This window comes from Zonotrichia albicollis, chromosome 1 (genome assembly GCF_047830755.1).
Source record: "Zonotrichia albicollis isolate bZonAlb1 chromosome 1, bZonAlb1.hap1, whole genome shotgun sequence".
Classification (NCBI taxonomy): domain Eukaryota; kingdom Metazoa; phylum Chordata; class Aves; order Passeriformes; family Passerellidae; genus Zonotrichia; species Zonotrichia albicollis.
Genome location: NC_133819.1, coordinates 115,184,433 through 115,196,982, shown reverse-complemented (window position 1 = coordinate 115,196,982; position 12,550 = coordinate 115,184,433). Strand labels below are relative to the sequence as shown.

The 12,550-nt window shown below is 38.1% G+C and overlaps 1 protein-coding gene across 1 annotated transcript in view; it reads left to right on the top strand.

Annotated features, from left to right (window-relative positions):
* The window catches only part of ATP6V1H (ATPase H+ transporting V1 subunit H), a 56,469-nt gene extending 44,409 nt beyond the window's left edge, over positions 1-12,060 (top strand). Inside the window, exon 14 of the mRNA XM_005479293.4 lies at positions 10,914-12,060. Coding sequence (XP_005479350.1) covers positions 10,914-10,974 — 61 coding nt within the window. The 3' untranslated portion in view covers positions 10,975-12,060. The remainder of the gene's footprint in view (positions 1-10,913) is intronic.
* Positions 12,061-12,550: the final 490 nt, after the last annotated feature.

Here is a 12,550-nt window from a genome sequence, read left to right as displayed (position 1 = left end):
TGGGCTGGCCCTGTGCAGGACCAGGAGCTGGACTCCATGGTTCTTGTGGTTCTTTTCAGGATATTTTGTAATGATTCTAGAATTATTTGAGCTGTGTACAGAGTAGCAGAAGTTATGGGCTGACTGAGTGTTCTCTAATAGCTCTCAAGTTCTGCCACAGAGCTTGCTGGTGTGTGAGGCTGCCTTTCCAACAGCACACAGGACCTTTATAGGGAAGCATTGAGGGGCTGAAGCTCTGAAAAACAGTGTTCATGAAGCAACTTTATGTAAGTTGCCAAAGTAATTAGGTATGCTAAGCATAAAGCATGGAGAGTTAAAAATACTAATGAGGAGCTTTTAATCTGGTTATTAATTATGAGTGCACCAGAGCTCATATTTTCAGTCTGGCATTGCCTTAAAGCTAGATAAAATGCAGCAATACATCTGAGTATATTGGAACATAAGTGTTGAGATACAAAAACCTAATTTAGTTTTGGATTTAAACAACCTTTTATTTCAGAAAAGCTTAGTGCTTGGACATATCTATAACATCTGTCAATTTTCTCACCTATTACAGAATTTGAACTTTTTGAAAGGCTGAGTAGGGATGATGCTAGCAGTGTTAAAGTGGTAGGGGAGCATGGACTGTTAAGCACCTTCTGACAGGTTAAGTCACCTCCTTGCTGTGACAGGCTGGCTAAGTTGACAAAAAGCTCCCATTATCTCTCTCTGCAGTGTATCATAAGTCAAACAAAGCTAATTTTCTCCCCTTCTTCTGAAGAATATAAGTTTTAAGGTTTTAACTCTCAGGCATGTTATATTCATTTTATCATACTCCCTCTCTTAGATGCTGTGGGAATCTTCTATAAAAGAGAAACATGTGTTTAAATACCCTACTATGAAAATTCCAGCTAATACTCTCCACCTGTAATGAGTACTTTGATAAATCACATGAAAATTTTGAGTGTGGAGATGGAGTCTAAACATATGGTCATGTGCAATCTAATTTTTGGTCTTTATTGTATATTATGCTCTACACTGCTTCCCAGTTTAATACATTTCTTTTTTCACTGTGCTGTTCTGGTACATTTGAAACATTCTGAGTATTACAAATCAGCTGCTTCTAAACAGAAATTACAGCATAGAAAGTTTAGTTACTGATACTGCCTTCTGCAGTAGGGATGGGCTTTATTTCATGTGTTTTCTGATGTCTTGAAAATCTGGTAGGAAGACCTTTGGTCTTTCCCCAGCACAAACAGTGGTAGGAAAAATTTTCCTGAATGCCAAGCCTGGCTTTTTCTCACTTTCAGTGAGAGACTACTACTTGTAAAAACATCACATCTGGTCTTCTAGATTTCTTTTGGTTTTTTAATAGTATGAACATTTCTGTGCCTGCTTTTCAGTTTGTGAACCTTTAGACTTGCGACTGACGGGAAGATGGCAAAAGTACCTAGTTTCAGATCTTCAGAGATGTCAGTAAAAACAATCTGTGTAAGTTAGTGCCACTTCCAGATTTACATAGTCATCTCTGTAGGGAATGTTTTCTTGTTTAATTCATAGTGGAACAGGCCTCTGGGACATACTGTCCTTGGCTCTTATTTACTAAAGTAGTGTTCCCCCTGGCATGGACTTACAGCTTAAGTGAAGGAAATGACACACTGTTTGTATGTGGGAAGCTAGATCTTTTTTTTGTTAGATATGGCTTTTGATGAGTGTTGGGAGCTCTTCTGTTTCATTGCTGTCTCGTCTCACCACACAAGCTGAGTCCCCTGACTGCCACACACTGTGATTTAAGTGCCTACTTACTAAGCTTTGCATTGTCATAAGATTTGTTATTCAGCAACTTCAAGGTTTTGTTTCCCTTGTTCTTCAGACCTGGGGAAGCAATAAACATTTTTCCTCTTGCTTCCACTTATTCTGGAATCACAATTATTTCACTCAAAGCAATTGTGTTTTTTTCCTTGAGTTTAACTGGTACAGAACAATTTGGCATTACTGTCTGTGACACGTGTCACAGAGGTAGTCAGGCTTTTCCTGAAGGTTAAGTGAGAGAAAGATTCGAAAACAAAGCTTTGCTCTGCCACAATAAGGCTTGATGCAAGTGCTGTGCCTGGAGCTAACAAAGGAAAACTTGTGGTACTTGAATTGAGGGAATGCCATGGGGCAGCTGAAGTAGCATTCTGCCTAAAACACATCATTTGACTGTATCATTTGACTGTTAGCTTAACTTAGAGACAATTAACTCCTAAGTAATTTGAGTAGTTCATTACAGGCTGCTCAACTGGCTTTCCCTTAGGGGTTTTTAAGTCAGGGATTAATGGGGGGAAATCAGACTGTCAGGCATTCTCTTAAATGGTGAAGCTACATTGGCAAAAGCAGTAACTGCTGTCAGCTTTTCAGATGAGATAAGTTCAAGAGAAATATTCCAGTTACATTTGCATGTTAAATGATCATGCACTTGATGAAGCGAGGAACAAAATTATCTTTATCATCACTTACTGCCTGTACATGGGAATTAATCCTGAGTTTCAATCTGACTTGAATTGTGTTAGTCATGGCACCCCATGCTGATATTAGGAACCTGTGTAGTGGGTTGGCCCTGGGTGCGTGCACCCACCAAAGCTGCTGTTATTGCTCTCCTCCGTGGCTCGACAGGGAAGAGAAAATGCAACAAAGGATTCCTGAGCTAAGGACTGGGAGATAGCATTCACCAAATACTGTCACAGGCAAAACAGGCTCAAATTAGGGATAATGTATTGAATTTATTACTAACAAAAAACCAGAGCAAGATAGTGAGAAGTAAATATGACCTTAAAAGCACCTTCTCTCCACCCCTCCCTCCTTCCAAGCTCTGCCTCCTCTCCTAGGGCTCCCCCTTCCTGGGGGTAATGGCCAGTTTGTCACGCATTGTTTTCTTCCACTGGTTGGAGAGAGGAATACTTTCCCTCTTCCATAATGGGGCCCCTGCCATGGGAGAGAGTTCTCCATGAACTTCTCCAACATGAGTCCATCCCATGGCAACAGCCCTCCCCAGACTACTGCAGCGTGGGTCACTCTTCTACGGGGTGCAGTCCTTCAGGAAGAGGCTGCTCCAGCACGTGTTACTCTGCAGGCTCACAAGTCCTGCCAGGAAACCTGCTCCAGTATGGGCTTCTCTCTCCATGGATCTGCAGATCCTTGTCAGGACCCTGCTCCAGCACAGGCTCCTCTCAGGCATTCACCAGCCTGGGTGTGGGGCTCCTGACCTCCTCCTTGATACTGACATGAGGAGTATGAGTATGTTGGCAGGTGCTAAACAGTTGGGAGTTAGGATGTGTCACTCGAACATGATCAAGTATGGTATGGAAGTAGAATTCATAAAGGGCATACTGAATGACGCAACAAATTGGGCAAGCTTTGAATATGCAGCAGGTTCATACACGGTTTTCTAAATGCACAGACCGGAGAAATTACTTGCTCTCCATCTTTTAAAATGAGGAATTCTGCAGGGAGACAGTAAAAAAATCTGAAACTGCCTAGGATTTGCAATATGCTGTATTTAGAAGCTGTTACTCTACAGATAGCTTCTGTACAATGCCTGCATTTGGGAGTGAGAATTGCAGGGTGTAGTGGTTTCTACATGGCAGCCACGAAGTTTACACCCACCTTCACTCCTTATTTTTTCCTCTATCCCAACACTGAAGTGTGGAATGCTTAATAGAGTAGTAGGCTTAAATCTGGGAAACAGTACTTACAGGATAATGACTTCCATTATATTTATTTCTCCTGGTTCTTAGCCTTCATTACTGTTACAATTCCTTTTCAGTAGTTAACAGAAGTTAACAAAATGAAAAGTTTGAGAATATAGTGTCTCTGATAAAAAATGATCTTTTTTAAGGGAACAGTTCCTAGCTAGAATGACACAAGCAAAAATACAGTTAATTACAGGCACACTTGATATCTAGTGGAGTGTTCCTTCTTTTTATTTGCACATATATGTGTATTCTTGTAAAACTTCATCCCATGTAGGTGTAGAGGCTGTGGTTTTTTTATTGGGCATATGCTCTCTGGGATTCACACTGTGCTCATGTTTTCTGTCATGAGATCCCTACTCTTTGCAGAAACACTTTTTAATATTTCTAGAGCTCATGCTAGCATGGAAGATATCAGATGTTCTGCTCAGTTTGCATTTTCTTTTTTCAAAGAAATTGCTCATTTTCATGCACCATGCTGAAAAACATGTCACCAAAGAAGTAACTTTTTGATAATTTACTTCTGATTAGTGTTCTTTAAAAATTTGATTTCCTGATAGGAAAATTCAGTGAAACACTATTGATGTTGGTCATTCTTACATAAAAACCTCTTAAGTGCTGTAAGCAAAAAAATTCTTTGTGGTAACTAAACCTTCTGTTTAAATATAAAGCTGTTTTCAAACCATATTGCAAGTTTTAGTCAAGTGAGTTTTTAAATTCACAGAACGGCTCTGTGTGTTAGTTCATAGCATATTTTGTAAGTGAAAAATTGCTGGTGCTTTTTCTCCCTAATAAAAAGACACCCATTGAATTGGATTTCACAGTTTATTTTCTTTTAAAATCAAATACTTAAATCATAGTTTTGTTATAAGAGCTCATTATCTCATATCATAGCTTGTATGTGAAGTTGTGAACTGGAAGTCCAGAATAACTCTTCCTGAGATTGGACATAACCAGGGAAACTGCTGAGAGGAAAGAAGGTTCTTGTAGTGTCTCAGTTTGAAGACTCACATTAATGCTGCCTTTCATGTTGTAAGGAGGGCTTTAAACCATGCTATGAGTAATATTTTCAGTAATCATGATAATCTGTAGATTGTCTATTAATATTACTGCATTCAGCTGAAGAAAGGGCTCCATTTGGAAACACAAAGCCCCTTTCATGTAATGTTCATAATTCTTCTGTACAATCATTCAAGCTGTTTAGTTTTATGTGCACATCAGAATGTTAAGCATCTCTTGACTGTGAATAATTAAACAGAAACAATGTCCTAGATTTTATTTATCTCAACAGTTGGCATTTGTTCTATTTGTTTGTATGAAGTAGAATCTGTTAAACTAAGTATTGAGAATTACAGAGATGTTTGCAGTATCTTTTCTCTCTTGAGATCCACAGCCACATTTATAGGTCATGGAGATTCAGGGTGAAAATCACCATGGTACCACTGAAAAAGATAATTTATAAAAATCTTCAGTTTGGTTTGTTGGAAGACCAAGCTGTTTGGTCAAAGTGACTTTGATTCTGTTGTGTAGGTTTGTTTTTTTGTTTTTGTTGTTGGTCTGTGATGACTTAGCTTCAAAACCACTCCTAGTAGGCATTGGTATAATAAACACATATTTTATATTCTTTAATACCATTTTTAAGTTGGACTATTTCATATTGCATAAATCCACTGAGTCAAAGATGAAAATTGTGTTCAGTAAACAAATGACAAAAGACAACACAACAGCAGTTCTCCAGTGGTAGTACTCCAACTTTGGCAGACTTCCCAGCCCAGCTCTCTAGGAAGATGTCTCTGTTTGTTACTTTACTGCTTTTACAGTTGTTCTCTTCCTGTTTACTTTTGTGAAGAAGATGATACTGAGGAGCATGTAATGTGTATATATGTATTTTTTGTCTTCTATACTATATATAGAAAAGATATATAAAAATGTGCAGCATTATAACTTTGGATCCAGCAGTAAGACAATATTACATATCAGGAACCAAATATTAACATCACTTCAGGTTTGATTTGAGCCTGGCTTCTTTATTTTATTTCCTGGCCTCTGTGACTGTGGCTCTGTGGGGAGGCAAATGCCTCTGTGGTGGCCCCTGCGGAGCTCCACTTGCCTTTCCCCAGCCACCGCCAGTGTTAATGTGACACTGCAGTAACCGTGTTCAAGGGACCTTGTTTGTAGGAAGCAATTCACTGCAATGCACTTGGGAGTTAAATGAACAAAAAGTGCTGTCTCACCAGAACACCCTGACTGCTTTGTGAGAAACAGGCCTACACAGCTGGAGTGGCTTAAAGAGTGGGTGTTCCAGCTCTGTCTCACATTGGATTAGGTGGAGATTAGACAGGTGGTTGCAACCTTGTGGTGGTGTTGCCACTTCTTGTGTACTGCTCAGAGATTCCAGGGATGGTTAATCTGTGGAGTGTAACACTTACCAGGCAATGTTTTCATGGGTTAGTTTAGCCTGCGTAGAATTGGGAGTACATCAATTGTGTAATTCAAATACCTACTTGTAATTCAAATGCTTACTTGTAAAAAAATTTATTACAATAAATTAGTAAAACTGGTCCATTTCTTTCTAGTCTAATAGCTTCTCTCCAGGTTACTAGACCTCTAGCAGAAATGCAACATAGGGCTGGCAAAACTGATCAATTTGTTCAAACTGTTCTATCTGCTGCCTGTCCTGTGAACTTGTTTGTTTAACTATTTGTCATATTTTTATGATTTTTCTGTAAACAGTATATGTTGGCACTGTCTTTTGAGTGTATTGAGTCAAGTGGCAGACTTTTTGAAGGATTTCTTTAGAACTAACTTTTCAATTTTATTTTCAAAAGTATGGGACTCTAGGTTTATGTTTAGATAGAGAAAAATAAAATCAATATTTTTATTTTAGTTTTTGTCAAAGAAAGGCATTCTGTCTCTTGGGAACCTCAGTTTGCTAAACCAAGCTAGAGATTGCAGATATTTAAGACTATCAAATATTTTTGATAACTTCTTTAATAACCAGGATGCAAGAGTTAAATGTAAGAAAAGAGAAAATATGAAAATTTAATCCTTCCTTTATTCTGTGCTTCATCTCCTTTTCTTCAGTGTCCTTTAAAGGACAGGTAAATCTGACTGCACTGGAATTTGGAGTATAACACTGAAAGTAGTACTACTTAAACTTCAAGCCTTGTTTCTTTTAACACACGGCCCCTAGGATCTGTTGTGTGTCTTGTCATACCCTTCTATCATAGATTGTTTGTTCTTGACAACGATCTTTTAGTATATAGTATATTTAGTATAAAATTTGTAGGTGGTGTCTTGTTCTAGTTTGCAATCTCCTTATTCCATATTCACTGAATTTACATGTTGGATCAGTTCTGTGTGCCTTTTCATAAATAAACTTTAAGCGTTTGTTTCAATTATGACATTTAAGTATATCTCTGCTTCAAGGTGCCAGTGGCTCTCATGAGAAACAAAAACTGATTAAATTAAAAGAAAGGAAGAAACAAATTAGAATAAGAACTTGAGATAAAATGAATTCTTGTATTCACCTGTAAGCTTCTTTTTCTTCTTGGAAAAAGCACTTTGGGAAGAGCAGAAAATGTGCTTCTAAAAAGAGGCCTCAAAAAGGGGAAATTTCTACTGTGGAAGGAATCTCACTTGGTTGTTCTAGTAAGAATGAAAAGAGTAATTTGCAAATGGAAATTACTTATGCTTCACTGTCAGACTTTTGGGTGACCAGGGAAGTGAAAGTGTGTGGTGTTTCAAGTCTTGCTGGTCTGAGCTTTAATTGAGAAATGGAAGATTTTATAGCTAGTCTCAAAAGTGTACTGTAGTCTTGAGTACTACACTTGCACGTTTGAAGCTTTTCTGCAGTGCAGAGGTACTATTTTTTTATTCTTTTAAATTTATAGTGAATCAGTTGTTTCATGTTTGAATGCTGTTATGTGCAAATGCAAACTTGTTTGCACTAGCTTCATCTGCTTTTAATAAGGACAGTTTTTTTTGAAGGAAATAAGAAGATGGCTAAAACTGACCTTTTTATAAAGGCCTTTCTGTTACAATGTGAGGAAAATGGTTTAAAATATCTTGTAGTGGTCCAATTCTTGACTTATCGCTTGCAATTAAAAAAAAACCAGTAAGCCTAATACCTACCTCATTACTTTCCATTGTAGCCTGCATCACATATCTCAGATGCTATTTTGAATATTTTATTAACTGATTTGTTATCTTATGACAAGATCCATCCTTTGATCTTACCTGCTCTTATAGTGCAATGTGTTGAATGCTTGCATTCTTACAGGTGACTTTAATTTTGTGAGGTAAATAGTAATTTTAAAATCCCAGTTTTTCTCTTAAGATTTAACTAAGTATCAGTGCAGGATAAAGTCTTAGACCCTTAATTTGTAATAGCGTGGGGATGGACACTTACGTCCAACTTAGGAGTGAAATTTGGAGTTTATAATTCTTCTGAACCTCCTAATGGGATGAAATACCAGTATTTATAAAATATATTTGAATCTTCTTAATATATGTTTTAGCAGAGGGAGAATAGGTCCTACTTAACATTTTGGAGCAGGTCCAGAGGAGACCTATGAGGATGATTTAGAGGCATGGAACACCTGTGCTTTGAGGAGATCTGAGTTGGGGTTGTTAAGCCTGGATAAGAGGCATCTCTGGGGAGATGTTAGAGCACCTGTACAGTACCTAAAGGGGGCCTGCAGGAAGGCTGGAGAGGGACTTCTCACAAGGCCAAGGGATGATGGCTGCAAAATAAAACAGGGCGAGTTAGATTAGATATCAGAAAGAATTATTTCCTGTAAGGGTGGTGAGACACTGGAAGAAGTTCCCCAAAGAAGCTGTGGGTGCCCCATCCTGTGGAGTATTCAAGGCCAGGTTGGAGGGGGCTCTCAGCAACCTGGTGTGGTGGAAGGTGTCCCTGCCCATGGCAGAGGGTTTGGAATCAGATGATCTTCAAGGTCTCTTCCAACCCAAACCATTCTATGATTCCATGTTCATCTAATCTAGACCATGCAATAATATCTTGTCCTGGGTTAACCAGTGACCCTCAAATGGAAGTGGTAATTTTCTGTTTGGTTAAGTGATCCTTCTAACAGCTTGTAATGCAAGGGTTTTGCATTTCAGTGGCCCTATGTGGTGGCTAAAGAAGTGATGGGGTAGGAACACTATGGGATTTTCACTTGTGTTTGCAGCATGACAGTGTAGAGATGTAACTGCAAGTACTCATTCTGTATGGGGAAATGGGATGAGAGCTTTTCCTTGACCCCGGGCTTAAACCTTACACCTAAAAAGTTTTGTAGGGAAGATACTGTTCTACTTACTGTAGAAGTTGAATGTGTGTGTAAAGGCACTAAGTACCTACAAAATGTGCTACTGCTCTGCTGCCTTGGAGATTTTTGCTGACTGCACTGCACTCTAGTGGGGTTTTTAGAAAGCCTTGGCCATGCATCTGAAGCAGTGTAAGCTTTGCAATAGTTGTAGCTGTCTGCTGATTATTAAATATTCAAATTCAATATGGTTCATCTGTGCTTTAAGAGTAAATATTGTTGTGGGCTTATAATATGATGAGCAGAGCCATGTAAGCAGAAGTGTCTATTGATTTCAAGGCTGGATGTCAGAGAAGAAATGCTAGAATCAGTACATGCATATAGGCATGAAACAAATGGAAAAAAAAGGCAACCAAAAACATAGAGGAAGCAGAAAGAGGTTTGGTGAGTGTGGAAGCTCTTCCATAGTTGCTGTCTGTGTTTTTGGATGACGGTTAATTTTTGTTTTGCTGGTTCTGCAAAACCACAAGAGAGCAACTAATTTCTTTCTTTGCCAGCAGGAGCCTCTACTTTAAGGGTGATAACCTGTCTGTTACAAGCAGGAGTTGTATCTATTAAGTGGAGCCCAAACATTAAAATACTGTGATTTTACAGCAACACCTGATGGAGCTGTAAATGAAGGTGCTAAACCATAACATATGGTTCTGCATACTAATTATTTGTTATTTTCTTTGCTAGAGGTCTTTGAAGTTAATGTTTTATAGGAACTTTTGCTTTTCTGGATGCTTAATGTTAAAACTAAGAAAAGTGGTGTTGGGTGGTGCAGTTGGAGTGCTGTACTTCATTATGCAATTGCAATGCATAAGGGATAACTGTTCAACAGGATACTAAGCTGAAAACTAGTTTTTGAAATGTGCAAAAACCCTGATCTTTGAAATTTATTTCTTTAATAAAGCAACAGCACATACTCTTGAGTTATGTAGGGTTTTTTTGAGACTTCTTTCTGAACACCATCCCTCTGAGATGCTTCTAGTGCTTAACCTGTGTAGGTTGAAATATCTGTGTAGTGAGAAAGCACAGTACTAAGTGTATGATCAGCAGTAGAAAAAGAACGCCTACATTTCACGAGTCCTGAAGCCTCTCTTTCATTTGATACAGTGGTACAATTATTGTGTTTTCTGTGACAAGCAGCAACCCAGTACTATTATTAAGGACCACTTTCAGCTTTTTTGTGGTTCTTTTTGTCAAGTGTTGATGTGCTTTCACAAGAGAAAGTGAAGGACTGTAACATTCATAAGAACTGTGCAGTACTTTTCCATGGAATTTAGACACTGTTGCTCAGGGCAAGTGCCAGTAATCTGGGAGATGTTCCAGTGTGAGAGGAGAGATATAAAGTAAGTGGCTTAGTGCACTTCAAAGTGCAGGTGAGGAAAACACTTCAAAGATGATGTTGGTATACAGAGGGCCTGGATTGATTATCTTTTATTTTTCTCGACTTGAATATGTAGTTTTTGAGTCAGTGTCTATTTGCTTGCCTGTTGTATTGTCATTATGTCCTTTGTGTTACATGTGCTCCTGCAGCTGGGTTGTGGAAAGGGATACTTTCAGATGTTTTGCCATAGCTTCTATAATATGCATTTAACAAGCAAAATTTATCTGCTTCATGGGTGTTCTGTGTCAGTTGTCAGGGCTTCTAAATGTTCCCATTAGGCTTTTTCCTTTTCTAGACAGCTTTGTTATGTTTGGTTTGTGCTTTATTTTCATAGGGCAAATGATGGATGCTTGGTGCGCTCATTGTTCCTCCAGTTGACATTATTTGAGGGATTAATTCTAAACTTAAAGCTCTTTCTTCTTTATAAACTTTGTAATTCCCACCACTGATGCAGTTCCCCACTCTCCAGAACATTTCTCAATCTAATTTTTTGCTGTATTTCAGGGAATACCTTGGGAAGCAGTTGCAGTCAGAACAACCTCAGACGGCCACTGCACGGAGCTAAGCACCTCCATCAGTGCATGCAGTTTGTGCTTACAACTACAGTGTGTTTCTCTTTAAATGAATACAAAGGAAATTCTGAAATCACATGCTCTTTGTCTTCTACGGGTGCATAAACATTCCAACTTTCCTCTAGTGTTGTTGGCTTACTAAAAATTTGTTTGTTTAACTAGGTCTGCTGATTATGCCTATTAGCTTCTTGTTCTATTCTGAATGTATATGAAGAAATGTGGCTAATATATTGCATTTGTTTTATGTATTTATTCTCATAATAAAGACTATTATTAAAGGATATCCGTTCCATAATGGATATTATAATTAGCCTAGAAAAATTGTTCATTTCTTTTAATGGCTTATCAGTGTTGTCACTTTCCAAGAAAAGTAAGTTGTCCCCTTATGTCTCAGACAAATTAGTAAGGCTTTGACTTAGTGTTTCATAGAAAGTGCAATAGCCTGAGAAATATTGATTATCAATACTAAAACATATACCAAGTCTCAAAATAGTGTTGAAATTGTATATAAAAGCAAAGGTATGGGTGGGTCTTTTTTGGGGGGGTAGGATAGTTCTCTTGTTAGAAACTACATTAAAAAAATCTGAAAATGAGAAGAGGAAAAGAAAACGAGTACTCCTCCATCAGTGAAAACACACCCTCAAGACTATTAGTCCAGCTGTATAACACCAGTGGTTAAGGCTGTAGATCAAAGATCAAGTTGAGGGTGTATTTTTTTTTTTTTAACTGCTGAAATTTTTTTTAGCTGCTGAAATTGTAATTTCATGGAGTTTTTGGCTATTGAAAATACTTGTAAATGTTAGGGTTCTGGTTTCACTCCAAAATCCATTGTATTTCTTTTATATTAAGCCAGATAATTTGGCTATCAATATTTTCTGTGTTTTGTGTTCAGTATAAAATATGTAATCAATAAATTTAAGCTGATCTTGGCTTGGCATATGAGAGCAGTTTTGTTGCATAGATAGAAGCCTGCTCCAGGCACTTGCAATACCAAGCAGTTAATATTCTTGTGATTCATTATTAGAATTAAAAAAAAAAAGGGAACATAATCTTGTCAGTAGTCATTTAAGGTGCAAGTCTCTGAGGAAGCTTAGAGTACTTACTTTGTCATCAAGTGAAAAGACTAATTGGAAAAACTCTTCCTTATCCAGCCTGGATTTTCATCATATGTAATTAAAATTTGACCACTGTTGCAATGGAGAGAGAAGAGAGTTAGAGGACTACAGGTTGATGATTTCTTGTCTGCTTAATTAAAATTGGATTGTGTAGCTTAATGACTGTTGCTTACTTTTGCATATAGAAGGCAAAGGCCTTGATATTGTAGTCAGCATCACAAGACTAGAAAGAATTAACCCTCACTCCAACTAAAGTCAGTTTATGTGAGTAGATCTTAGCTTTGCATATTCCCACAGTGCTGGGGGATACAGGTGGTGTGGGAAGCAGCTGGGAGAACAGGGGTGCACCTATGCTGCCATTCTTACCTTGGGTCAGTTAAATGCTCTTGGAATGAATCTCTGAGTCCTCCCTGCATTTCACACTTCAATTTACATTGCATGGGGATGTCAGCCC